Source organism: Rattus norvegicus, chromosome 19, assembly GCF_036323735.1.
Source record: "Rattus norvegicus strain BN/NHsdMcwi chromosome 19, GRCr8, whole genome shotgun sequence".
NCBI classification, from domain to species: Eukaryota; Metazoa; Chordata; class Mammalia; order Rodentia; family Muridae; genus Rattus; species Rattus norvegicus.
This window is the reverse complement of record NC_086037.1, coordinates 54,677,543-54,704,884: the sequence shown is the minus strand read 5'-3', so window position 1 is coordinate 54,704,884 and position 27,342 is coordinate 54,677,543. Positions and strand designations below refer to the sequence as shown.

The 27,342-nt window shown below is 40.0% G+C and overlaps 1 protein-coding gene and 1 non-coding gene across 5 annotated transcripts in view; one reads left to right on the top strand and one right to left on the bottom strand.

The window, feature by feature from the left end:
- The window catches only part of Ap1g1 (adaptor related protein complex 1 subunit gamma 1), an 86,486-nt gene that overhangs the window by 35,702 nt on the left and 23,442 nt on the right, over window positions 1-27,342 (bottom strand). For all 4 annotated transcript variants that reach the window (NM_001393712.1, NM_134460.2, XM_063277764.1 and 1 more), the window contains exons 2-4: window positions 24,550-24,753; window positions 8,147-8,271; window positions 980-1,121 (exon numbers count right to left, since the gene is read on the bottom strand). In NM_001393712.1, the coding sequence (NP_001380641.1) occupies window positions 980-1,121; window positions 8,147-8,271; window positions 24,550-24,750 (468 nt within the window). In that variant the 5' untranslated portion in view covers window positions 24,751-24,753. The remainder of the gene's footprint in view (window positions 1-979; window positions 1,122-8,146; window positions 8,272-24,549; window positions 24,754-27,342) is intronic.
- Window positions 13,925-13,999, top strand: Trnas-aga26 (transfer RNA serine (anticodon AGA) 26). The gene has a single exon. It is a non-coding gene; the product is annotated as a tRNA-Ser (tRNA).

Sequence of the window (27,342 nt, the reverse complement as noted above, 5' to 3'; positions counted from 1 at the left end):
GGAGAGTGGGCTTAGTGTAAATGTACTAACTAGTCTCTACTAAAGAACAGACGGTCTTATTAATTTCTGTTTTCCCAGAAAGAAAGGACAATTGAAGACTGACTCCGGTGAACCCTCAATGTAACTACAGCCATTACTTTACTCAAATGCTGTACCAGCTTAGATAGACTGATCACAAAAGATTCCTGCTAACTCCTCTCCATTTTATGGGGAGGCATTCCAATCTGGGGAAAAAAAAAATGCTTTACTTAATGCAATGCTGTACATTCTAAAAGAAGAGGACCTCCCACAGTATGGAAGTCACTGGCACACACACTAAGGAGCTCCTATTTGTGTGCATCATTAACAATACACAATCCTGAGAAATGACCCTATATGATTCTTTTTCTCACACCAATAACAGATTCAATAAATGCCAAGGAGATGACAGTTTATGCTCATTTCTTGGACATACACATTCTACCCTTCCTTTACCAAGGTTTTAGAATTGAAGCAAAATTGTAAACTCAATAAAAATGTTAAAAACAAAGAGAAGCAAGTAAGCTGGAAGGCAACCTCCTCTTTGCTGCTGCTACCCTAGTCAGACACAGGGTTTGGAAAGGGGCCTCCATCATTCCCTCCCAGCGACCAAGCCACAGTGAACTGCCCCTGAGCAGACACAAAGGCACGAGTACAAAGACATGGGCACACGTGCCAGTTATTACTACAAAGTCGATTGAGAAAATGTTCATTATTGCAATTTTAATATGTGGGATAATTTATAAAGTAGTCAGATGTGCCACTGAGGATCTAGTTTGTCTATAAATTATTTCTTTAAAATTAAAGAGGAATCAAAATTCATGTCTAACTTTTTACATGTATTTGCTGAACAAAGAGAGAATATTTTCATTTCATCCAAGCTTTCAAAAACAAGTAATCTGCCTTCTCATTTCCATAATATGCTCAATCCAGACAGATATTTGACTTAATGCAAAGTTACCTTTTTTCTTAAGTAAGAGTTGGAGGTTTTCAGAAGCTTCTCTACCTCTCCTGCAAGATCTCTGCACATCTCTGAGGAGCCCATGCAGCCAAGGGTACAAAGTGCTAGTCCCTGCACAAACTGCGTGCTATGATTAAGATCACTGCAAGAGAAAAAAGGGAAGAAGTTGGAACAAATACTCGGCCTCCCACATGGCAGTCTAACAAAGTCTCAAGATTACTCTACTAAAAAAAAGACCTAAACAATCAGGGCTGAAGACACAGCTCAGGAGAAAGAGCTTGCCTTGCAAACTTAAGAATCTGACTATAGGTCCCTAGATCTGATGCAAAGCCAGACTCCGTAGCACATGTGTGCTCTATGGCCACATGGGAAACAGACAGAAAAATCTCTAGAAGTTTTTGGAGGAATGCTAGCCTAGGATATGAAATGGGAGAACAAGAGATTCTGTCTCAAACAAGGAGGAGAAGACAAGACTGACACGTAAGGCTATACAAGTAAAATATATATAAATCACAGGTGCACACTTACACTCGAACACACAAAAATTCATTTAAAATAGAATCAATTTATGCTTATTCCAATTTTATTTCAAATTATTAACATAGTGAACCAACAATGTCTAAAATTCCTGTCCAAGATTTCAAAATGACCAAGTAACAAGAATGTGTTACCTGTTGGATATTAAAGCTATCCACTTTTTAGAAAACTTAGCAATCACTGAAAGTAAACAATGGAGCAAAACAGTCTGCAAAGGTGCCTAAGAGATGACCTAGTTGTGCCTACAGGAGAAGTACACGGGCCTCATTCTTTTCTAGCAGGTGAAAACATAAAGTGGTGCACACTTTTAATTCCAGCACCGGGGAAGCAAAGGCAGGAGGAAGTCTATCAGTCCCAGGCCAGCCTGACCTACATAGTAATTTCCAAGCCAGCCAAAGTTACATAGTGAGAACCTGTCTCCAACAAATAAAAATCAAAAAACTATCAGAAAAGGACATCTCGATTGCTAATGAATTTAAGATAAAGTAAACAAAACAGAACTATAGTTACTCTGACCTTTCGGTCTTATGTTAGCCATGTTACATCAAATATTTTTTTTTATATTTCTAGTTATACTCACTCACTCAAGAAGAAAAAGCAGTAACTGTTTTTACTATGATAAATATAGCACTAATCAAAGCACATATAAGGTAGTACACTTCGTAACAATGAGCCATCCTAAGTTTTTCGTAACAGACCAGTGTGGTTTGAGAGTCCTTGTACACTGGAAACTGGGTCCCCTGTGTGCTCATGGTGTTGACAGTGGAATCTTTAAGACACAGAGGCTTGTAGGTCACTAAGGCCCTGCCCTTGGAAGCAGCACTGGTGTTGAGAATTAAACATTTCCCATAAAGCTGAGGTGCTTTTTAAAGGAGCAAGAGATTCCTGCTTCCTTGTGTAACTCCCCTTCCCAAGTGTGTATTTTTTTCCCAAGTGTGTACTCTTGATGTACAATGCTACTGGCCACAAGGCCCTCCCCAGAAACTAAGCAATTTGGTAGGCTGCCACATCAGGAACTTTCAGCCTATAAAAATGCTAAATAAAATACTTTTTTTCTTTATGTAATATAGCTTCAGGAATTCTGATCATAAATAAATATATTGACTGTATAAAACAGTGTTTTATTCTTAAAAAGCTAAGGTATTTAAATGAAGTGTTAAGCATTCTGACATATTAAAAATAACTCTCATTATTGAGAAGCCAACATATTTATGATCTACGATGCTTCTACCAGGTAGAAAGCTCCAAAGGTGTTACAACCCTGGTTCAAAGAATTTCTGGAAGTCTCAGGAGTTCATGAGATCCAAACTGCTTTCCTAACCTGGGCTGACCTCCACATTTAGTAAAGGCAGTGGTGGGAAACTGCCTGTCCACACCCAGACAAGGCAGCAGCACTAAACAATAGTAACCGCTGTGCTCACCCCTGCATGGCTGAGGTAGGATGGGGTAGGAAAACAGCCACAGTTACACTAACACCCAGCAGTAGTGACACACATCTGTCTGCCATCCTATCACTCAGGATGCTGAGATCAGTCTGAGGCACACTTTCTGGACAAACACTCAAGTGAGTCTGTAATGTCAAGAGGAACAGCCGATATTTGTTGCCACTGACATAATCCAAACTTTGAAGTAAACGCTGGAGTTGTGGAAAAGTTCTATCACCATGAACATGACAGTTTATAGATAATGACGTGACAGAATCAGTGACAATACTAATCTATCACATTTTTAATATTTTTCTGCTGAAACATTACTATCTAGAAGATCTATATAACTCCGTCAACATTTTCCCCCAAGTGACTCTATTGTGGTGTTACAACACAGGGGAGAATGAGAAGAAGGCTCAGGGGATAAGGCACATTACTGCCCACCTCAGCTAGTAACATGAGGTCAGTCTTCAGAACCTACAGAGTGTAGAAAACCAACTGCCCCCGAGTTTTTCTCTGACACCCATACATGCAGACACATTTGGCCCAACATACACACAAAATAAGTAAGTGTTTATAAAAAACTGCCCTAGCTCAGTAGTGGTAGTAATGTCAGCAACAGCACAACTTTAATGCTAGCACAGGCAGAGACAGGTAGATCTCAGAGTTGGCAGCCAGCCTGGTCCCCAGAATGAGCTCCAGGACAGCCAGAGCTCCACAGAGAAACCCTGTCTGGGGGAAAACATTCTTAATGTTAAAGTGTAACAGCCCCATGAATTGTTAAACTATTAACATGTCAGGCAGAGTTTCACAGTCATGTTGCACTTCGCTGTTAAGAAGTGGCCAAGTGTTCATTTTTTATCACAGCAGCAAAGAGTATTGAGTTATCTGAAAAGTCATTTTCGTCTTTTCCCGCTGCTGAGTCTGACCCAAGCACACATTAAGCAAGGCCTCCATCTACCATGGTGCTATATATTCTGATCTGTGTTTGTTTTTATTTTGAAGCAGAGCCTGGCCAAGTTGCCCAGTGTAGCTGCTCATATTCTTTTTTTTTTAAACATTTATTTATTATGTACACATCATACAGCTTTCTGCCTGCATGTATGCAACTACAGGCCAGAAGAGGGCACCAGACCTGATTATAGGTGGTTGTTGACCACCATGTGGTTGCTGGGATTTGAACTCAGGACCTCTGGAAGAGCAGTCGGTGCTCTTAACCACTGAGCCATCTCTCCAGCCCTCATATTCTAATGTTAATTTGAGTCCCCCAAAATTGTTTGCAGGAGAAGGCCTGGGCCCCTGCCCCTAATTAACTCTAACTGGTAAGTAAATAAAGATGGCAGCAGCCAGTAGCTGGAGAAGAGAGAGAGGTGGGATTTAAGGGTCCTGGGGTTTCCTCGAGGAGGCAGGAGGGAAGCAGAGATGCCATTTTATCTGAGGAGTGTGCAGGACAGAGACAAGAGCTGCCATGGGATAGAGAAGCAAGGGGACCCTGGGCCCTGGGCCAAGAAAATGTGGCCCAGCGGGCGAACTAACTGAAGTTAAGCAGCCGGGACGGAACACAGAAATTCGTAGGTAGTAACTCGGTGGGAGGTAGATTCTAACAGCATGGAGGGCAGGCAGCAGCCCAGCTACTGTGCTGCTTAAGGCATATTAAAATACAAAGGCTACGTGTGTCTTTCATTCAGGAACATGAACCATTGAGGCAGGTAGCAACCCTGCACTGGGATTCCTTAAGACACTAATACTCCAGCCCAGATCCGACTTGGACTTGCTATGGAGCCCAGACAGACCTCACTCACATTTATAATCCTCTGGCTGCAGCTCTGGGACACACAGGATTCTACACCATGCACCTGCCTATGTGTCCCTTCTCCACATTACACCTGCTAGAAACTCTCCACCTCCACTAGTCAGTACTCTACATGAGCACACAATTATCCTCCTCTGGATAAGTGAAAAAATATAAAATAATCCCATTTTTTCACATTGTAATTTAGAAAATATTTTCACAGAATTTTTTACTTATAGCAATTGTGGCATATACCAAGCTAGCTTGAGTTGCACAGACTCTGTCTCCCCCCGCCCCCAAAAAGTTACACAATTAACACAATAGTTCGTTATTACTCTCTAGGGGAGTGGGGCTGTTGGAAGCCATGCACATGCACACACATGCACACTCACACACCCAAACAAGCTCACGCGATACAAACCCTTTACCACTAAGCTAACTCCCCAGGCCATTATTAGGTTTTTGGTTTTGTTTTGTGGGGACAGAGTCTATTATGTAGCTCTGGCTGTCCTGGAACTCGATACATAGATCTGGCTGATCTGGAAGTCACAGGGATTCACTTGAAACTGCCTCATGAGTGCTGGTTTAAAGGAGTGAACGACCACACCGTGTCTGGCCCCATTATTATTAGTATTTTTAATTAAAAAAGAAAATAAAGCTTAAATGTTTACTCTTTTATACCAAATTTAACAGTTTAAGATAAGATTATTACAATAAATTTGAATATGGTTTTTAACACTTAGGGGCCCAGCTCCTACGAATATTTAGTTGACTTTGTATTCATTTTTCAATATTTAAACATATCTTCAAAATGCAAGTTCTCAAATATTAGATTCGATTTCTTAAGATCTTGTTTTTTCCTCTGCCAATGAATAAGGCAACTATTCAGTATTAAGCATTAAAACTGTTGCTACACCATGAATCTTATAAATATATATTAAATTTATAGATAAATCCAAACACTTAAAAACACACACACACACACACATACACACATACACACACACACACACACTCATTAATAGACTTTCAATAGGGAGAACAAACAAGGGAAACATTGGATAATATAATGCTTAAAATGAAATGCTCGATCAACTCTTAATTATCTGAAAACACCCTTTCCTAAATCTACCTGGAATTGGCACCCTAACAACTGAAAGCCAGCTGGGAATGGTGTTGCACATCTGTAATGACAGCATCCAGAGTCTGAGGTGGGAGAATCTTGAGTTTAAGTCTGGCCTGGAGTACATAGTGAATGTGAAACAGCCTGGCATTCATAATGTAAGGGATTTTTTTGGTTTTAGGGTTTGTTTGTTTTTGGAAACAGGGTCTCACTATGTAGATCGGGCTGGACTCAAACTCCCAGTGATCCACCTGACTCTAGAAATATAAGACCCCACACGCAGGTAAAATTTTATTTAAAAAACAAAAACAGACTCTCTCTTCCTCTCTTGCTCTTCCTCTCCCCCCCCCTCTCTCCCCGCACCCCCCCACCCCGGCTTGACACGATTTAAAAAAAAAACCCACAAAGTTTTGCAGTCTTGGGGGGGGGGGGATGTTTTGTTTTGTTAATGTGCCTCATTTTCAACTTTTATCAAGCTCCGAGCCTACCCTTGGTTTGGCATTAACTCTAACATGCCTTGCTGCTGGGCAGACTACAGCTTATCTGCACATGACTGAGCACCAGACCACTAAAGAAACAAAGCAAAGACCTCCCTACAGCCCTCTCCATAGCAAATGTGAAAGAAAACCATGATGACCTTCTAAGATTGTATTCTCTTGTCACCAAGGGCTCCTTGTTCATGTTTCTCTACTCAGCCCTGGTGCTTACAACGGCCCCTGGTTATGTAGACAGGTGTATGTACGATAAAAGCTGAATAGTTAATCAACTTATATGTTCATTACTCATATTCTACAGCCCCTCCCCCAAAAGAAAATCAAGTTTACAGGCTGCAATGAAATGCCACACTTCACAATTACAACCAAATTCTAACTGTCATTTTGAAATATTCTATTCCACTGTAAAAGCTGAAGTAGTCAGTACTAACAAAGAGAAATGCACACAGTGTAAATGCCTATTAAGACAGCCATTATACCCCTAATGTGTCGCCTGTCCCCGACTTCTACTTTCTGTCAAATACAGAATACAATCAAAAAAGAAAACTTAAAATATTATTAATTGGGCTGGAGAGATGGCTCAGTGGTTAAGAGCACTGACTGCTCTTCCAGAGGTCCTGAATTCAAATCCCAGCAACCACAGGGTGGCTCACAACCATCTGTAATGAGATCTGATGCCCTCTTCTGGTGTGTCTGAAAACAGCCACAGTGTACTTATATAATAAATAAATCTTTAAAAAAAATATTATTGATTAAGCCAAAACCAAAAGGTACCTATGACCGTCTCGGAATTTCCCTAACTTTCAAACAGAATTCTTGCTGGGTGGTTGGTTGGCACCATGTCACTACACGGCTAGGACTGTCCTTGAACTCGTGATCTCCTGACTGAGTGTTTAAGTGGTGGGATGAAAGGTGTGTGCCACTGCATCCACCTCACAGAGCTGTAGGAGGGACACTGGAGAAGACAGCTCATTTCCTACTACAGTCCTCCTGCTTCTCCACACAGCAGGTGTTCCTTGGTTATTCTACAAGGTAAAGAAATATGACAACTACTGCAGCAGTGAGGACACTTTAGACTCTAAGGAACCAAGTCACGCTCCAGTGTCCTGAGGATCACGAAGCAAGATCCTGTCTCAGGGCTAGTGAGATGGCTTAGTAGGCAAAGCACAGCCACACAGGCCTCCTCATGCCCTGAGTTCAACCCCTGAAAATGACATAACGGTAGAAGGCAAGGACCGATTCTACAAAGCTGCCTTTCACCTTTCACACACAAAACACACACACACACACACACACACACACACACACACACACACACACACACACACACCTGGCCATGCTCCCTTCACACACACGAGATCACATATACACACACAAAAATAAAATAAATCTAATATTTTAACAGGGATTGAGTACAATTCTATACTACTAAAATTTCAGTCCCATACTCAGAATATAGATTAGTATTAATCAAGGCAATATTTTATTATTCATGGTATCCAACATACTAGAAAGTCAAAATATAAAAATGTAGATTTCACCACAGTTTTCTTCTCTTTGTAAGAATAGCAAGTACTTCTCTAGTTGTTAATTACGAATTGTGCCCAAAGATGCACAGCAATGCTTTAGTTCTCTTTGCTTAGTATCTTTACAATATTAGCTACAATCAAGAGTCACTCAAGATATATTCTGGACAGTAAGTATAAAATCAGTAAACAGCCACTCTTACTCCCATAAGATATCCTGAAAAGACCAAAACAGTTGTTATAGGGGAAAGGAGACGGTAAGACTTACTTCTTGATACAATTGGTCATGAGAAGATGTACGTCTTGTCTTTCATCTAATAACAGCATTGCTCCTAAATAGCCAATGCGTTTGTCTGTGAACTTTTGTGAGGCGATTAGCTTGAGGCACTCCAACTACAAAAAACAACAAAAAAAGAAAGAAAAAAGAGAAGGGGTGAACAGAGGGAAAGCCTTGTGCATTTGCATGATGGTTTACACTCCTATGGCCCAGGGGTTATGTAAGTTAGCTCTTGCTGCTTCTGTCAAGGACCTCAGTTTGGTTCCCAACACCCACATCAGGTAGCTCACTACTCCAGCTCTAGAGTATGTTGGCTGCACTTACATACATGTGGTGCACACACAAACAGCCATGCATACATATATGTTAAACAACAAATCATTCAGCAGTTGGAAATAAAGTAGTGAGCAGTATCTTAGATATCAAAATGTACAATGAACTCAATATGTAGACGAACCACATTTGGGACATAAAAAAATCAAATGCAGAAAGAAAAAATAAAATCTCCAGAGTGAAACACAATAGTAATACTAATTAAAATTATCTTGTACAGTTTTTTTTTCCTTCACATAATTATTAGAAGAGCACTTGTCTCACCTGTGTGAGGTCCTGGGTTCACAAAACAATGTTAACAACAACTATTATTAAATAACTCCTCAAACCTTAAGAACCTTTATAAATGAAACTTTGCCTTTCTTGAAAATTATAACCTCTGATATACTTTAAGGTTACAACTGGACAAAGGCCAAACATTCCCTCTGGGCTAGTGTTTTTTAAAGGACATACACAAATCAAGCTCTCCAAGAATTTTTAAATCACACTCTCCTTTTGAATTGTGCTTTGGCATAAGAGCTCCAAGAGAGACGTGTGTACACAGGCAGCACCGGTCAGTCAGGTCAGTCAGGTCAGTCACGTGAGACACAGCGCTGTCCATTATGATTCATGTAAGGCTCAAGGGAAATGGAAGGGAGTATAAAACAGTTCCACAAATAGCACTGCTGGAGGCTATTTTTAATTATTCTTTTCAAGGATCTGGATTTACACAAGAACCTCAAGTTAGGAGGTTGGCTGGCTACACTATCACAACACTAAATCCCAAGACCAGGGTTAAAGGGGGGATGGATTCGCTATAGGGAAGGTAGGAGGGCAGGAGAGTGAAAAGGTGAGCAACAGCCCTACCCTTCCTGCTGCAAGTTCTATGGCCATTTTGAAAACGATTTCTGAATAGAAGCTGATGCTGTTTTTGCAATGTGTGCAGAAAAGGCCTACTGGTGAGAAGAGACAATGTTGCCAAAGCTTCCCCTATCCTATCCAAGCAGGCCGCTAGGGCAGGGCAGGGCAGGGCAGGCCTGTAAGCCCAGCACACCTGAGATGGAGGCAGAAGCATCAACTGAAGGTCAACTTCAGCTACACAGCAAGTGTGAGGCTATCCTAGGTTATACTTCACACTATCTCAAACCCTGCAACAAAAATTCTAATTTAAGCTTGTTTTTTCAAACATTCCATTGAATAATTTTATAAAAATTTTGCCACAAAAAAAAAAAAAAAACCTACTTCTAGACTCTGATAGCACAAGTTTTCATCATCATTACTGAATCTTGTTCGTGGTCAACTCCAAGCACTGCAAATAAATTATCCAAACCCATTCTTATTAAGATGGCTTAGTGAGCAAGCTGTACTCACTCTCTATGGTGTCACTCGCATCGTTAGAGCTGTGTTTGAACAGTCACAAAAATTCACTATTTCTCTCTTGAATGAGATATAATCATAGAGGTTAACATCATTTGGTTTTCTGTGAGCTGCCTTATCATTACCCACCCCTACCCCAGGGCTGAAGTTGCTGGCATTCATGAGCCCATCCATGTTAAGTGGATTTGAACTTGGGTCCTCACAGTCACACAATAAGCAAGCTTAGCCACTGAGCCATCTCTGCAGCACTCACCTTGTTTTACCTTTTTTTTTTTTTAAGACAGGTTTTAGGCTAGGCTAGCTGGCCAATGTTCCTCATGGATTCTCCTGACTTGGCTTCCCAGTCCTGAGATTACAAGGGCACTGACACCCAGCCCCACTTATATATATTCATATCCTAGACAATCTTAAAAGAAAACTGAATTGTATACCAAATTCCATGTCCAAAGTCAAAAGACAAATGCACCTTGAAAAACATTTGTAACTTATTTCACACTCATGAGGTCCTATGTAATGGCAACCTACCAACTAATTGTGGGAAAAAAAAAAAACAAAAATACAATACTAAAATAAAAAAAGATTAGTCCTGACAATTCATAGAAAACAAAAAACAGCTCAAGCAAATTAAGTTAACTTCATAAAACAAATGCAAATTAAACTAAATAAATCCATAAGATACTGAATTGTACACTTCAATATACTTTTCAAAAGTGTAAACTGTATGATTTTTTTAAAAAAGCCTCAATGGAGGTATTTAAAGGGAGAATAATAAATCCCAACCATACAGAGATGTTATTTTTAAGATTCATTTTTATGCCAAGCATGGTGGTCCTTTAATTCTAGCATTTGAAGCAGAAGTAGACAGATCTCTTAGCTCCAGGACAGCCTGGTTTACAGAGTGAGTTCCAAGACAGCCAGAGCTACATAGTGAGACCCTGTCTCAGAAAATGACACCAAAAAAAAAAAAAAAAAAAGAGGAGGGGGGATTTTTACTTATGTGTATGCATGTCTGAATGCACATGTAAGTATGTACACATGCATATGGGGTGCCCTCGGAGACTTGAAAAGGATGTTGTAGCTAATTTTATGTCAACTTGACACAAACTTAAATCATCAAAAAGGAAGGAGACTCAATTGAGGGGAAAAAATGCTTCCATAAGATCGGGCTGTAGGAAAGTTTGTAGGGCATTTTCTTAATTAGTGACTGATAGGGGTTGGGGGAGTCCATTGTGGGTGGGGCTATCAAGGGGCTGGTGGTCCTGAGTTCTATAAGAAAGCAGGCTGAGCAAGCCCTGTGAAGCAAGCCAGCAAACAGCATTCCTCCATGGCTTTGGTATCAGCTCCTGCCTCCAGGTTTCTACCCTGCTTGAATTCTGTCTGATTTCCTTTGATGGTGAACGATGATATGAAAGCATAAGCCATGGGGGCTGGAGAGATGGCTCAGTGGTTAAGAGCACTGACTGCTCTTTCAGGGGTCCTGAGTTCAATTCCCAGCAACCACATGGTGGTTCATAACCGTCTGTAATGGTTCTGGTGCCCTCTTCTGGTGTGTCTGAAGACAGCTACAATGTACTCATACATAAAATAAATAAACCTTTAAAAAAAAAAAAGCATATGCCAAATTAATTAGCGTTTCCTCCCCAGCTTTGGTTGTTGTGTTTATCACAACGACAGTGACCCTAACTAAGGGGGATATTGCTGTGACAGACCTCACCATCTTGTTTTGGAGAGGACTTTGGAACTTTGGGCTAGAAAAGTCAGTGTTGAGAGCTCAGTTAGCTGTTCTGTGGGAGCTTGGAAGAAAAGAACGCTGAGAACAGTGCAGACAATGGAGGCTGTGAAGTTTCAGAGGAAAGCCAAGACTCTATGGGGCTTTTTGTGCAAAGAATCTGTGTTTTTGGTCAGCTGGGGCTCAAGATTCAGCTGTGATTAACAAGGTCCCAGAACCGCTAAAGGGAAACCTTTGCTTTATTGGGATACTCAGTGCTGGTCAGCTGGAGCTAAGAAATTAGCAGAGAAGAGACCAGCAACAATGAGGTAAAATCTTCTGGAAAGTGTTTCCTGACAGTCATCACACAGAAGCTGTTCCAGACATGGCCAAGGTTGAACCTTATGCTGATATCTGAACTTGGTAGTCTATCAATCACTCAAGTAGGTTTCGAGGCATGAAGGGGTCATGAAGAGCAGCTAAGCTTGAACAGAGTTGTAGGGCTGGAGTCCCCGAAGAGAGCCCAGGAGAGGGTATCGGTCAAAGTGCAGCCCGCTGCAGCAAGGGACCCCAGCAATTTTGGGGATGCCACTACCATGGGAGCATCAGATCCCTTGGGAGTTGGAATTGCAAGTGGCTGGAAGCCACCTGACACAGATGCTGATACTAAATGCCAGTCCTCTGCGAGAGCAGCAAACACTTAACCATCTCTCCAGCCAGAACTTTTAAATCTCTATTTGCAAAAACCAACAATCATTTGATGGCATGAGGCCTTTATGTACAATGGGAGTAAAAAGTGGCATGAGATGTAGAAAGTTCTGATCTACTTAAATTATAAATATATATAACCTTTGACAGCAATTTTCATAAAAACTTGCACTTATAATTAAATATGGGAAATGTGTATTATTCAAATATTTCAAATAGGAAAATGGGTATCATCAGTATAATGACTCATACATGTAGCAGGATACTGTGCAAAATATACTACAATGAGCACATCAAAAAAGCTGGGGAGATGAGGACACATCATCTGTGTTGCTGGAAATGGATCCCAGGGCCTCCTGAGAACTAAGTGGGCAAGCACTCTGCATGGAGCCACGTGCCATGGCCCCGAGAACTTCCTGAATGTGTTTGAATGTTCTGCCTGAGAGCATGTCTGTGCACCATGTATGTGCCTGGAATCTCCAGAGGTCAAAAGAAGGCATCGAATCTTCTGGATATAACTGAGGTTATAGGCAGCTGTGAACACCATCTGAGTACTGAGAATTGGACCTTGGTCTTCTGCAAGAGCAACAAGTGTTTTTAACCACTGAACCATCTCTTCAGTCCTGAGTAAGGATTTTTATATACTGATATATTGTTACAATCTATGGATATGACATAGTGATATATGATAGGCTACTCTTCAAGACAGACTAATGAGTGTCCATTAGAAACAGTACGTCACAATCACCTGCAGATACACAACGTACATTTTGTATCAGGAAGACTGTAACAGTTGAGCCACTGGTGGCCTATGGAAAAAGTGACAGAAGGATAAGGATAGGAAGGAGGGTTTTCAATCCTAAGAGTTTTGTAGCTTTCCAATTTATAATCAATTACACTATTATTACCTATTTCAAAGACAAATAATAACACCAGACTAGAAGGGCATAATTAAATTCATTAATCAAAACAAACAGAAGTTGCAAAGTGGTTAGAAAAGCTAATAGAACTGAGAGAAGATTACTTCTTTCTATATAGCTGGACAGTATATATTTTAAAGCATAACAAAACCATATTTGAGTAAAGCAGGGAGTGAATCAGTCTTTTAAAGAGAAATTCATAAAGGAAATTATTATGAGACCATATAACTGCTGCAGGTACTTGTAAGAGTTTCTGTATGCTGATTCCTAGTCCCTAATTCTCACAAAAGCTATGCTTTTTTTCTGCTAACAATTACTTATCTCCTGTCAAATTCCCATTGCCAACATCACTATTTAACTTGCACTGTAATATGTTTGCTTTTCCACAGGAACCTCTGCCTCTTTCCCACCTCTAATCCCAAAGTCTGATAATGATCTCTTTCCTATTCCCTGATTTTCCTTGTAACATTTGCTTCTAACTTGTGCGACACTGTTTTGAGATGGGGTAGTTACCACCAGCTTGATCTCTAAAGACATTCTGCTTTAGCTTAGTAAATTCCTGCAGTGTAGGAGCCAGTGTGCCTGATAGTCTCACTGACACTCAGTTTAAAGAACGATATGATACTATCATTATCTATGGGTTACTTATAAAAATGGTAGTCATTATGCATCAACTTCTATGAAAACAAGGGTACCCAATTCCAGAGAAGAGGCTCATATCTCCTTATAAAACACATACTGGGGGTTGGGGATTTAGCTCAGTGGTAGAGCGCTTGCCTAGAAAGCGAGAGGCCCTGGGTTCGGTCCCCAGCTCCGAAAAAAAGAAAAGAAAAAAAAAAAAAAAAAAAAAACACATACTGGACTAAAAAGAAATCCGTCTGAATTAGGAGATGGATCTCCTTGACTCTAATTCCACATAGGGGCCTGGGTTTCCCATCATTGCTTTCCAGGTAAGCATTAATTCTTTGTAGCTGATCTCTGAAACAGCCTTAGAGCCTCCTCAGTCAGCCAAGAGCAGCAAGCCTATGAGACTCGAAGCTATCAGTAGCCTCTAGAATAAGCACAGACTCTCAGAATGATTCCTAACTGGACTAGTGAGAATCAGCAGGAAGTTCTGAAAGCATAGGACACTTCAAGGAAATTCTATTTATTTTTTGCTTTATGGCTTTTTGAGACAGGCTCTCCTGAATCCTAGACTGGTCCTTAACTACAGCTCCCCTGTGTACCTCAAGGATGACCTTAAACTCTTGATCTTCCCGCCTTTGTCTCCCAGTGCTATAATTGCAGCTATGCAGCAGCATGACTGACTGCTTTGAGGAAATTGTGATTGAGCAGACTTTAAGTGGAGACTGCTTGCTGCTTGCTCGCTTGCTGCTTGCTTGCTTGCTTGCGACAAGAACCTCACTATGTCCTGGCTGGCCTAGAACTTGCTATATGACCAAGTTGTCTTCAAATTCAATGAAATATGCCTGCCTTGGCATCCTAAGTGCTGAGATTAAAGGATGTACAACCACACCTGGCTAACGAATTCACTTTTATAAATTTTTTCTAGATTCTAAATGACTTTTAATGTTTCTTTTTAAGAGAAAATTTCAAACCAACTTTTATAAGAACTTTGGGGTCAGACGATATGTCTCAGTGGACATTGAGCATAAGGACTTCAATTCAGTTTTCCAAGTAGTCACTACTTCTTTGTAGCTGATCTGTGAAACAGCCTAGACCCCTCCTCAGCAAGATGCTCGGTGTAAAGTTAATTCTGAGAGTTGGGAGGGACTGCTTGGTAACTAAGAGCACTTATTGCTCTTGCAAAGAACCTAGGTTCAATTCCTGGCACCCACTCGGTGGCTCACAAATATCAGTAACACCAGTTCAGGCTATCCCACAGGTGTGCACATAATACAGAAACACTCATGAGGGAAAACACTGGCACACATAAGTAAAATACATTTTTTAAAAATTTAAATTACACTTGAGAGCCAGCAAGATGGCCAAGTTCAATTCCTGGGACCCATATGGTGGAAATAAAGAACAGAGTTCCACAAAATGAACTATGCTCTCCACACAAGTCTTGGAGTACATAACTTTTTTTTTTTTTTTTAATGTTTAAGAAGTCAGGCCTCGTAGCAAGCATCTGTGACCCCAGATTGGAATGGACAGGTGACTAGGCAATGAGCACAATGGCTAATCCCAAGCTCACACTGCTTAGCCACTCTAGCTGGAACTGTGAGCTCCAGGTTTATTAAAGACACCCTTCCTCAAAATGTGAATTGAAGAAGCAACTGAGGAGAAGAACCCCAGCAACCCCAGCCTCAACATGCACCAACATGGCCAAGTGCAGGAGCACACAAATACCAAAAAGTAAAGAGCATTCAATAGGTTCTGGTCTTGTTATACTTTCCTGAAGCAAATACAAAAAGATGTGACTGTCCCCTTTATAGTGTTTAACATGGCTTTCCAGACTAAAAAAGGTGTTCCACTCTGTTATATTTTCAAAGATTCTTACAGGTCGGGGCACACATGCAATTGCTGAAAATAATGCTCGGTTTTTTTTACCAATGAAAAAAATAACACACACTTTTGAGAAACAAGCTTGTTACAAATACCACCGCTTTGTAGCTAAGCAACATAAAATCCTCAGAGACCAGAAACTTTTTTTTTCATTTTTCTATCTGAGAAAAAAAAAATTCGATATGTGCCTGACAACACATATCGAATCACTTTCTCCTCTTAAGTCCCTATGAGATGGGTGTGGTGGTGCACACCTTTAGTCCCAGCATTCATCTCTGAGAGTTCTAGTCCAGCCAAGTCTACAAAGTCTACAAATTCCAGGATATCCAGGGTTGTTACAAAAAGAAACTCTTGGGGGGAAAAAGGGAGGGGGGGGACAGAGACAGAAAGAGAAAGACAGAGACAGAGAGAGTCTTGGGTATGCTAAGCTAGCAGTTTGGCACTTTGTCAATAAATCTCGGATTCTTTTGTTTTGTTTTTAGGACTGTATCACATGTAACTAGAGTCTAGCCTCACACTCACAATGTAACTGAGGATGACTTTGAACTCTTGATCTGCTTCCAACTCCAGAGGTTCGAATTACAGGTTTGTGCCACCTGAACTGAACCCAGAGAGAACATGGGGCATGCTAGACAAGCACTCTGCCAACTATACTATGTCCTTAGCCATTTACTTAACTTTTACTATGAGGAAGTGCCTCACCAAGTTGCCCAGGCTGGCTCTGCACTTTTGAATCTTAAGTAGCCAGATTACAGGTCTATACTAGCAGACCTGCCTTACACTTGTTTAAATATCGTCCGTAATTTCAACTGACGCCTCTGCATGCTGAGCCTCAGAGCCATTTGCTTCCTCTCCATATCAGAAATAAACAATCACATAAAACTGCTGTCCCTTCTGTACATGTGGAAAAGTTGGTTTGGGGTGTCTTAAACATTACAAAAATACATCCTATAACTAAAGTTCTTGCTCCCCATCAACACAACTCTAATCAGTCACGTTTACTGTATCACTCCACTCCCCAGCCCACACATGTGCCCCCTATAGACTTACCTACTATTTTTGAGGACGGGGGTCTTCCCAGTGCTTTACTAGGAAGAGCAATGCTGCCATGAATACAGCCACATGTTTTTTCACATAATAAACAAGAACTGCTTTCCACTCTATTAAGTTAAGTGGTTTGACCAGACACAGGTTTTTCAGTCTGAAGTTTGTTTTGACTTGATCCTGCAAATATGTACCACCCTAAGGTAGCAATGCCCACCTTCATCAGGGTGCACACTATCATTTCTGATCACCAGGTGTTGTGCCGCAAGATGGTAGCATTCTAATTCTTTTACACTCGTTCTTTATAAGCTAAACGAAAGTTCTAAGAAGCAACTTCTCTTTTTCATCAGGTTATTGACAATTCTTTCAGAAAAAAAACATTGGTAAGGAAAGTAAAGATAAATGTTCCTTTCCTTCTACTGACCAGTTTCAGAGTGAGTTAACTTAGTAGAAGCTCTTAAAGATGACGGAACTAATAAATTTTGTTTAAATATTAACTGGTCTTTATGGATACTAACTTGCTTGATGCTAAAGATAGACTTTCACGGTACAGCCCACACTTTAACATGCTCTCAGGCCTGGGTTCAACGCCCACATGCTAGACTGGGAGAGGGCTTATATATTTTAATTAAGTACACTGTTAACTTCAATACCAATTTATCAGAGTTGAGAACATGACAGCCTCTTCCAATGACTATGGAAACCTTCTGCAAACAACTTCAGTAGTGTCTTTCTGGCTCCTGACACACTGATGGCTCTAACTATTTCTTTATTTCTTAGCCTGCATTTAGGATCTGTCATCATTCTGATGGCTCTGGTCTTTTAAAGTGAAAAGACATTTTGAGATCACAATCTGGGTCTATTAATGGTCCATCCGATCATTGTTTTTAAGACTTTACTTTTCTTTCATTTTTGAGACAAGTCCCATATATCCTAGGCTGGTCTCCAACTATATATCCTAGCGTGACTTTGAACTTCTGATCCTCTTGCCTCCAGCTCCAGAGCACTGGGATTACAAGCGTGCATCATCACCCAAGGCTTCTTATATCTAGGCAAATGCCCTCCCACCCTGAGCGACATGCCCAGCTTGTTTTCCAGACATGTTAAGGGACAAAACAAACTAAAATTAGGTAATATGTATGTTCAAATATTGATAAGGTTAATCTAACTGTGTAAAAGAAACAGATCAACTACAAAGGAGAATATAGCAGAGTAACTATTAATAAAAAATAACAGTGGTTAAAAGAGAAAACCATTATTTCAGGATACAGTGAAAAGGCTTTATGAAATCAAGTATCAAGGGGTTTTCATATAATAAAGGGTAACAACCTAAAAAGACAGTGACAGAGTCATAATTTATAGTTTAAGATTTTTAATAAGTAAGGATGCCTATCATTTTCTTTCCTATTTATTTATTTGCCCCCCCAGCCCCCGAGGCAAGATCTCTGTCTGTAGTCCTGGCTGTCCTAGAGATAACTGTACACCAACTCATAGAGATCTTCCAGCCTTTGCTTGTTTAATCCCAATTGCTAGGATTAAGCACTACCTCTTTTAATACTGCAATACCTATACAGTGTGGTAAACAGATTTTTTAAAAGTATTAAGAATGATAAAGAAAGAAAAAGAATTCCCATTGTTCTCAGACAATTGTACTAACCATAGAGAGAGCAACTCTGAGAACCAAGTTCAATAATGTTCTTAGGCAAAGAAATTTATAAAAACTGTTTTGCTAGGGGGCTAAAGAAATGGTTAAACAGTTAAGAGCACTGAATGCTCTTCCAGAGGGCCTGGGACCAACAAGGCACTTTAACAACCAGATGTGACTCTAGTTCCTCTTCTGGCCTCTGCAGACACTGCATATATATATATATGATATATATATATATATCATATATATATGATATATAGGTATACCCCCATGCCAGACACCCATACACATATACTAAAATAAATAAATCTCAAATAAAAACTGAATTGTTTGTTTAAAAAAGCAATTATCTATGACACAATTACAAAAAAAAAAAAAAAGAACAAATCATATGTGTGCGCACATATACGGAAAGACAGACAGATCTTTAAGAATGCTGTTTGTAGGGGCTGGGGATTTAGCTCAGTGGTAGAGCGCTTACCTAGGAAGCGCAAGGCCCTGGGTTCGGTCCCCAGCTCCGAAAAAAAGAACCAAAAAAAAAAAAAAAAAAAGTTGGAACTGGAAAATATCATCCTGAGTGAGCTAACCCAATCACAGAAAGACATACATGGTATGCACTCAATTGATAAGTGGCTATTAGCCCAAATGCTTGAATTACCCTAGATGCCTAGAACAAATGAAACTCAAGACGGATAATCAAAATGTGAATGCTTCACTCCTTCTTTAAAAGGGGAACAAGAATACCCTTGGCAGGGAAGAGAGAGGCAAAGATTAAAACAGAGACTGAAGGAACACCCATTCAGAGCCTGCCCCACATGTGGCCCATACATATACAGCCACCCAATTAGACAAGATGGATGAAGCAAAGAAGTGCAGACCGACAGGAGCCGGATGTAGATCGCTCCTGAGAGACACAGCCAGAATACAGCAAATACAGAGGCGAATGCCAGCAGCAAACCACTGGACTGAGAATAGGACCCCCGTTGAAGGAATCAGAGAAAGAACTGGAAGAGCTTGAAGGGGCTCTAGACCCCATATGAACAACAATGCCAAGCAACCAGAGCTTCCAGGGACTAAGCCACTACCTAAAGACTATACATGGACTGACCCTGGACTCTGACCTCATAGGTAGCAATGAATATCCTAGTAAGAGCACCAGTGGAAGGGGAAGCCCTGGGTCCTGCTAAGACTGAAACCCCAGTGAACTAGACTGTGGGGGGGAGGGCGGCAATGGGGGGAGGGTTGGGAGGGGAACACCCATAAGGAAGGGGAGGGGGGAGGGGGATGTTTGCCCGGATACCGGGAAAGGGAATAACACTCGAAATGTATATAAGAAATACTCAAGTTGGGGCTGGGGATTTAGCTCAGTGGTAGAGCGCTTACCTAGGAAGCGCAAGGCCCTGGGTTCGGTCCCCAGCTCCGAAAAAAAGAACCAAAAAAAAAAAAAAAAAAAAAAGAGTTCCAGAAATACTCAAGTTAATTAAAAAAAAAAAAAAAGAATGCTGTTTGTAATTAGGAATAGATCTTCTAAAGAACCTGCAGATAAGTGTCTCTTAGAATGTGTGAGACTTTATAGCAAGCACTGTGATTATGAAGGAGTGGACAGCTACACCACACTGACAAAGGGATGGCTCACACAGGGAACAAGACATAGCAGACAGGTTGAATTTAAGGAGAAACAAAGAACACTGCCCAGTTCTCTAACTGTCACCTAGAAACGTGTGTCCAGTGTTGCCAAAGCTTCAGATTTTTCTAAGATTCAACAGAAGCCAGTGGTTTTCTATGTTTAGTCTCTTCATTTTTATATACTGGCAGCAAGTTCAAAACAATTTCCACAAAACAATTATATAAAAATTTGGTCCTGGTTCCCAGTTTTCTACTCCTAAAATATTCTTTCAACACTCAACTTGTGGTCTACAAGATAGTTCAGTGGGTAGAGGCACTTGTCACCAACCTGCAAACCCAAGTTCCATCCCTGAGATGCACAAGGAGGGAGAGGCAATTCTGCAAGCTGCCCTCTTCTCTACTCCATATGTGTGCCATGGGATTCATACACACAGAGAGAAGTAAATATGTACTAAGAAACTATTTTGGAATTGTATCTAAACCAAACAAGTGAGAGGGTATACATCTTTGGGAAATGTTTCTGCTATAAAACGTTAAGGGTAAGGGGCTGGGGATTTAACTCAGTGGTAGAGCGCTTGCCTAGCAAACGCAAGGCCCTCGGTTTGGTCCTCAACTCTGGGGAAAAAAAGGAAAAAAAGAAAAAGAAAAAAAAGAAAAAAAAGGGGGGGTACTTTTTCTGACAGACCCTGAAAATAAAAGACCTACAAAAGACAATTAGAATTCAGTACTTCCAAAAGCTGTGTCTGCACTCCTCGAGGAAATGATAAAATGGGTAATTCTTTATGTACAAAACATAAGTAACCTAATAATTTTTTTTTCTTTCTTTTTTTTGGAGCTGAGGACCCAACCCAGGGCCTTGTGCTTTCTAGGCAAGTGCTCTACCACTGAGCTAAATCCCCAGCCCCAATAATTATTAACTTAGTCTTCATAACAGCCCAATAAAGTAAGGATTCAGATTGTCTCCATTTTACAGATGAGGAAACTGACACTCAAAGGTCAAAGATAAGAAAGAAAAAGAAAAGGGAGAGGGGACATGAAAAGAGAAAAGGAAGAGAGGACAAGAGGGGGAAAGGGAGAAAAGTCAAAGCAGATACTAAGGTAGGAAAGGCAGAATCCACACTGGACAGGCAGGTTTGCTCTTGGATTCTGGCATTGGCAACCACAGAGCTAAATGTTTCTTCTCTTACTCTGGCTGACAACAGCTACCCTGGCCTGATGTTTTGAGTCCCTTCTCCCAATTCTTACTTTGAACTACTGTTTTATCCTTTTAAACTGACGCTCCAAGTTGTTGCTGTCTCAGTCGCTCTGTAGGTTGGAAGGGCTAAAATACAAAAACTTAATGGAAGTAGTTATTTATAGAGTTTAACTAAGCCAAAAGTTGAACAGGTTTTTGTGTTACAGAATGCTAAAGTCTACTCTAATAATTACTAGCTGAATGAATTTAAACAAATCATTTAAAACTCTGATTTTTTTTTTTCTGGCTCCCTCTTCATAGGGCAAGAATTCATCTTTGAGAGAATTACCTACCTCAAGGTTTTACTATAAAACTTGAATGAGATTTTTATGTAAGTGGCTTCTAAAATGTTTATATTATTTATGTGTCTGATTGAAAAAATTTTTTCTCAGCATTTTTGAGACAGGGTTTTACTATGTAATACAGGTTTGCCTCAAATTTGCTATGTAGCCCAATATAGCCTCAAAAATGCAGCAATCCTCCTGCCTCAGCCTCCCAAGTACTGGGATTATAGGCATGCACCATCGTGCCTGGCTTTTCATATTTTGCTTTCTATTGACAGCATCATGGTAGACACTGCAATAAAAATTAAAAGGAAACAGGTAAAATTAGTTTTAATAACATATTTTATTTAACCAACTTATCTAAAGTATCAAATTTCAACATAATCATAGAAAATATTAAATATTTTACACTTTGTGTATGAGGCTTCTAAATACAGAATGTACTTTACAATTACAGCACATTTGAATTTGTATACATTTTCAGTAGAAATACTTTTAACTGTATTTCCATTTCATAAAATATACAATTGATTCACGTATTCCAATTGCTTAAACCACATTTAAAAGTTTTCCAATAACTGAATCAATATTTAAGAAAATTTTATTTTCCTCTTAATAGTCACCTTAGTTAAGCTAGTCATATTTCAGGAGCTCAGTGACTGACTACCATAACTAACAGCCCATCTGACAAATAAAATGCAGTCGTAGGGCAGCTGTTACACACTCAAGAAATGAACCTTTTTTTTTTTCTTTTTTCTTTTTTTTTTTTTTTTTTTTTTTCGGAGCTGGGGACCGAACCCAGGGCCTTCCGCTTGCTAGGCAAGCGCTCTACCACTGAGCTAAATCCCCAACCCCGAGAAATGAACCTTTTTATAGACATATGATAAAGAAAATTACTGACATGAACAAGGAAGGGACTTTTAAGTAAAAGAAACAAGAGTAGTAGACTTATAATTCTTATCCCCAAACAGAAAGATATTTATTTTTTTACCAAAATTTTACCACAGCTTTTTTGAGTATTTACACTTTTCAACTAAAAATTCAGTGTTTTATCAAATAATTACATTTTAAAACATCCTCAAAGTGTCACTTACACCTTGGACGTAATCTCTTTTAATGTGGTGCCTTGGATCAAATGTAGGCCTGACATATAACAGGCAAGAATTCCACCACTCTACTATATCTCAGCCCATGTAATTTTATTTAATCATGTTTCAGAAATGAATCTTTAGATGTATGTGTGTGTATGTGTGTGTGTGTATACACTCATGTCCATACACATGTATCTTTTTCAAAATAAAATCTTCTCAAAATCTTAAATCTACTCTGATTTTAAATTTGAGAGTTGTCTCCCTTAGAATTCCCTTAGGAATATATAATGGACATCTCCAAATGGAGGGGTTCTGAATCTGTGTTTGTGTGTGTGTGTGTGTGTGTGTGTGTGTGTGTGTTCTGAGTCAGGGTTTCTCTTTATAGCTCTGGCTATCCTGGAACTCACTTTGTAGACCAGGCTGGTCTCCAACTCAGAGATCCACATGCTCTGCTTCTCGTGTGCTGGAACAAAAGGCGTGCACCACCACAACTGACTGTAGTACTCTGAGTCTTTCCCCAACCAGGTTACCTTTTCTTTTTAAAGCTCAACTCCTAATCAGATTTCTATAAATCAGACCTAATGTTTCAACTGATAATCAACCAAGACTATATAGACACCATGTTTTCTAATATGCTATGCATATACAATAACTACCTGCCTACAATAATTTAGGGAAGGAGACAACTCTCAAATTTAAAATCAGAGTAGATTTAAGATTTTGAGAAGATTTTATTTTGAAAAAGATACATGTGTATGGACATGAGTGTATACACACACACACATACACACACACATTATTATAGCCTATACCTTCAAATACTAATATCTTTAGGTACTCTCTCCATTAATTCTGTAACAATAAAATACAAAATCTGTATCAAAGGAAGCCCTGATTACATTTTTTAAGAAAGCTGTTAACAGGTATGAAAAACAATCCTATTTACAACTACTCCTATTAAGATCAGATAAGGAATGAATACATCCACAGGAGACAGCACTGTTTTTGCTGTTCCCTTTCTTCTAAACCAATCTCCTTTTTTTACAGTAATAGTTCAGTTTTCCTCAGGGGAACTAATGCTCTACCATACCCAATCATGTATTTCTAAAGAGGCACATTCCTTCAATTTTATAGTCCACTCCTTAGCACTGACTCTTAATTAAAATAGAATTTAAGACTAAAAATACTAATTAGAAATTGTATAACTCAGTTGGGGATTTAGCTCAGTGGTAGAGCGCTTGCCTAGCAAGCGCAAGGACCTAGGTTCGTTCCTCAGCTCCAGGAAAAAAAAAAAAAAAAAAGAAAGAAATTGTATAACTTATATACCCTTCTCTATGGCTAAATCCTACGCCCCCTTTATCACAAATAAGCACCAAAAGAAAAAAGTGCCAATAAATGAGACTATCACACCCAATGTGTATCCTGGAGAAAGCAAAAGAACATGCATTTGTGTTAGAAAGAGATTCAGCAAGCAGAAAGATTTGCACAAACGTGGCAGCAACTAAGGCCTGAGGAAATCAGGACAAAATAAAATATCTTTAACTTAAATACATCTGTACAGTTTTCAGACAGGGAAAGTAACTAGGAAAACATTTAGCAAATGCTAATTAATATTCATTATAGCCAGATCCTCTGGCAGAACAATCAGTCCTCTGGTTAATCCCAGTAAATATTTAAGCTAGAGGCCACCATTAAAAACCAAAAGACAAAAACAAATCTCTGATCCACATACAGGAATGACTACAATGGGGAGGCAGAGGAGGGAAAATAGTGCCTTTCCAGGTACAGGCTGCTCTTTCCATCCGACCCTCGGTGTCACCAGACTGCCAACTACAGCTATCAAAGAATCTCCCTGCCAGGAAAGATTTGATTCCCCAAGTCACTGTCATTGAAAAAGAAGTGTTCTTGCCAGATGTGGTATCAACTCAGCCTACCTGTCCAAAGTGAGCAGGGTAGCCCAGCATGTGCATATATAGTAACTTTGCCACATTCCGACACCGGTATGTATTGTCTTCTTCTCTGAATGATGACCGGATCGCAGCACATTCTTTCTGGATCATTTCTCGTTCCTCAGCTTGGGTTCGGGCTGTCCGGATGGTCCGGATCAGCTCCCGCAATCTGATGGGGGCTGGCATCCTCTGCATGTGGAAAAAGACATAAAATAGAAATGTTCTTATGTTTTGCCCCCAAAACCATTCATACATATAAAATATTGGCTGGTTTTTAAGAACACAAGACTTGCTAAATCCAGCTGAGATATGATAAAGTTTGTTAATAAGCTCCAAAGGTGTCATGTGCAAATCCCAAAACTGAGTAAATGTCTATAAAGACTACAAAGTGTAAACTACTAAAGAAATCAAGATGGAACATGGGAACATCTGTTTGTCAGGTGTGATGGTTCTTTTCTATAATCTCACCATTAGAGAGGCAGAAGTAGGTGAATTACCATGAGCTCAAGGCCAACCTGGGGTACATAGTAAACTCTAACGCAGTGTCAGACAACAGAAGTTGACCCAGTACCAGTTACTGAGTTGTGCTGACCCAGACTTCCTTCTTGCCTCATGCAGATCAACAATTTGCTTGTCATGGAGTCACAAAGACCCCCCCCCACCAATACTACCTGTGTATTATTGTTACATTTTATGACACATAGTCAAGAGTCTAAATTTCCAAAATACTTCTACATTTATTATCTCGTTTGTTCTGTTCTTCCGTTGGTTTTGAGTCAGTGTTTTGTTATTCATATTGGCCTGAAACTGCTACTAAACCTGATACTCCTGTTTCTGTCTCAGGGGTGCTGGAATTGAACCGTATGCGCCACTCTGCCTAGCTTATGTGCTGCTAGAAATAAAACCCAGAGGTCCATGCATGCCAGGCAAGCTTTCTTCTACTAAGTAAATTACATCCCTAGCCCTCCTCAGGTCACGTAGTAATTAAGGTAAAAATCATCATCCCCTTTTTGCCTATGAAGAAATTTAGTTTAAAGAAACTCAGCAATTTGCTCAAAAGCACAAGGAGACAGGTGACAGAGGCAGCACCTGAGCCAGGTCTCTCAATGCCTCAAAATCACACTGACATATAAAATGACACATCCACTAGGATTTGTTTTAAAGTATTCCAGAAAAAGAAATAACAGAACAAACAAAAAACAAACCAAAAAAAAATCCCAAACCTGAGGAGACAGAAGTTAGAAGAAGAAGGGGAAGGGGTTGGGAGGGGTAGGAGGACGACAGGCAAAACGTAATCACTGCAGAACACATGGGCGTTTGTGATCTGCTTTTGTGTCCATGACATTTGCATAATCAAAAGCTTTAAGAAATCACCTAGCTTCCAGATAAGAGTATAGTCAAATTGGCAGAGTGCTTATCCAGCATGCAAGAAGGCCTGGGTTCAATTCCCAGCACTGTCTAAATCATGTGTGGTAGTAGACACCTGGAGGTGAGGACGAAGAGTCAGGTGTTAAAAGCCAGCCTAGGATACCTGAGACCCTATCAGGGACAGAAAAACAGAAGGAAGGTCAGAAGAAAGACAGGGGGACTGGAGAGATGGCTCAGTGGTTAAGAGCACTGTCTGCTCTTCCAGAGGTCCTGAGTTCAAATCCCAGCAACCACATGGTGGCTCACAGCCATTTGTAATGGGATCTGATGCCCTCTTCTGGTGTCTGAAGACAGCTACAGTGTACTCATATATAATAAATAAATAGATAAATAAATAAATAAATCTAAAAAAAAAGACAAGAAGGGAAAGAGAGGAAGGGGAGAGAAAGAAATAGTGAAATTTCACTAAATAAGACATTAAACACTTAATGTCTCACTGAAACGAAATGCCTAATAATTAAGAATCTACTTATAGAGCCATTTCTTCTTTAATAGTATACTATAAATGCCACAGGCTTCAGGATAAAACATTTTGTAAGCATATGTAGTATATAATAGGAAAAATGTAAAAAGCATCAAGAGCTCAGCTGCTAGTGATCAAGAGTGGTAACTGCCTAAAGCCCAGTCTGCTTTCAAAAAGTAGGTTTTACTTACTTCATGGAGAAGAGAAGAGTTACCTAGGAAAGCATGGTGGCTCAGTCTGGAATCCCAGCACTCAGGAAGCTAAAGTTGGAGGATCAGAACAGGTTCAAGGCTAGATACTCTCAAAGGGCAAGAACAAACACTACAGGGAAGATCAGCAGTGAGCTGAGTTGTGGAGAGCTTGCCTTGCATGAACTGGTGCTCTGGTTCACCCCAGCACCACCTACAAGAGCTGGGAAACTCTGCTAGAGAACAATACTTCTCCATAAACTCCCCAATGGTTCTACAAAGCAAACAAAAATACTGTTAGAAAAAGCTTAAATCCAGTCCAAGAGCATGTATGTAATCTACCTTGGAAAACAATCGACAACTTAAGCTAGGTGATAGAAAAATAGACAACCTGGCATAAAGTCTAAGCAGTTGTTACAGAATCACAGAAATAAAGTCCATGCCACCACCGTGATTTTTTTTTTTTTAAAGCTCCAGGACAATTTATAGAGTTTGAAAGAAAAACTCCAGAAGGCAAGCTGTAAATCTTGACAGCAGCCTGGAGGAGAGAGAAAAGAGACAAAACCATGCTGTTTGAGTTAGGCCAGCATGGAGCTCAGTCACATGACAGCGTCATGACCAGGAGGAAAGCTGTAGAGAGAACAATAAAAGGCCTAAAGTACCAGAGAGTCACACTTGGGCTCAGGCTAGTACCCAAAA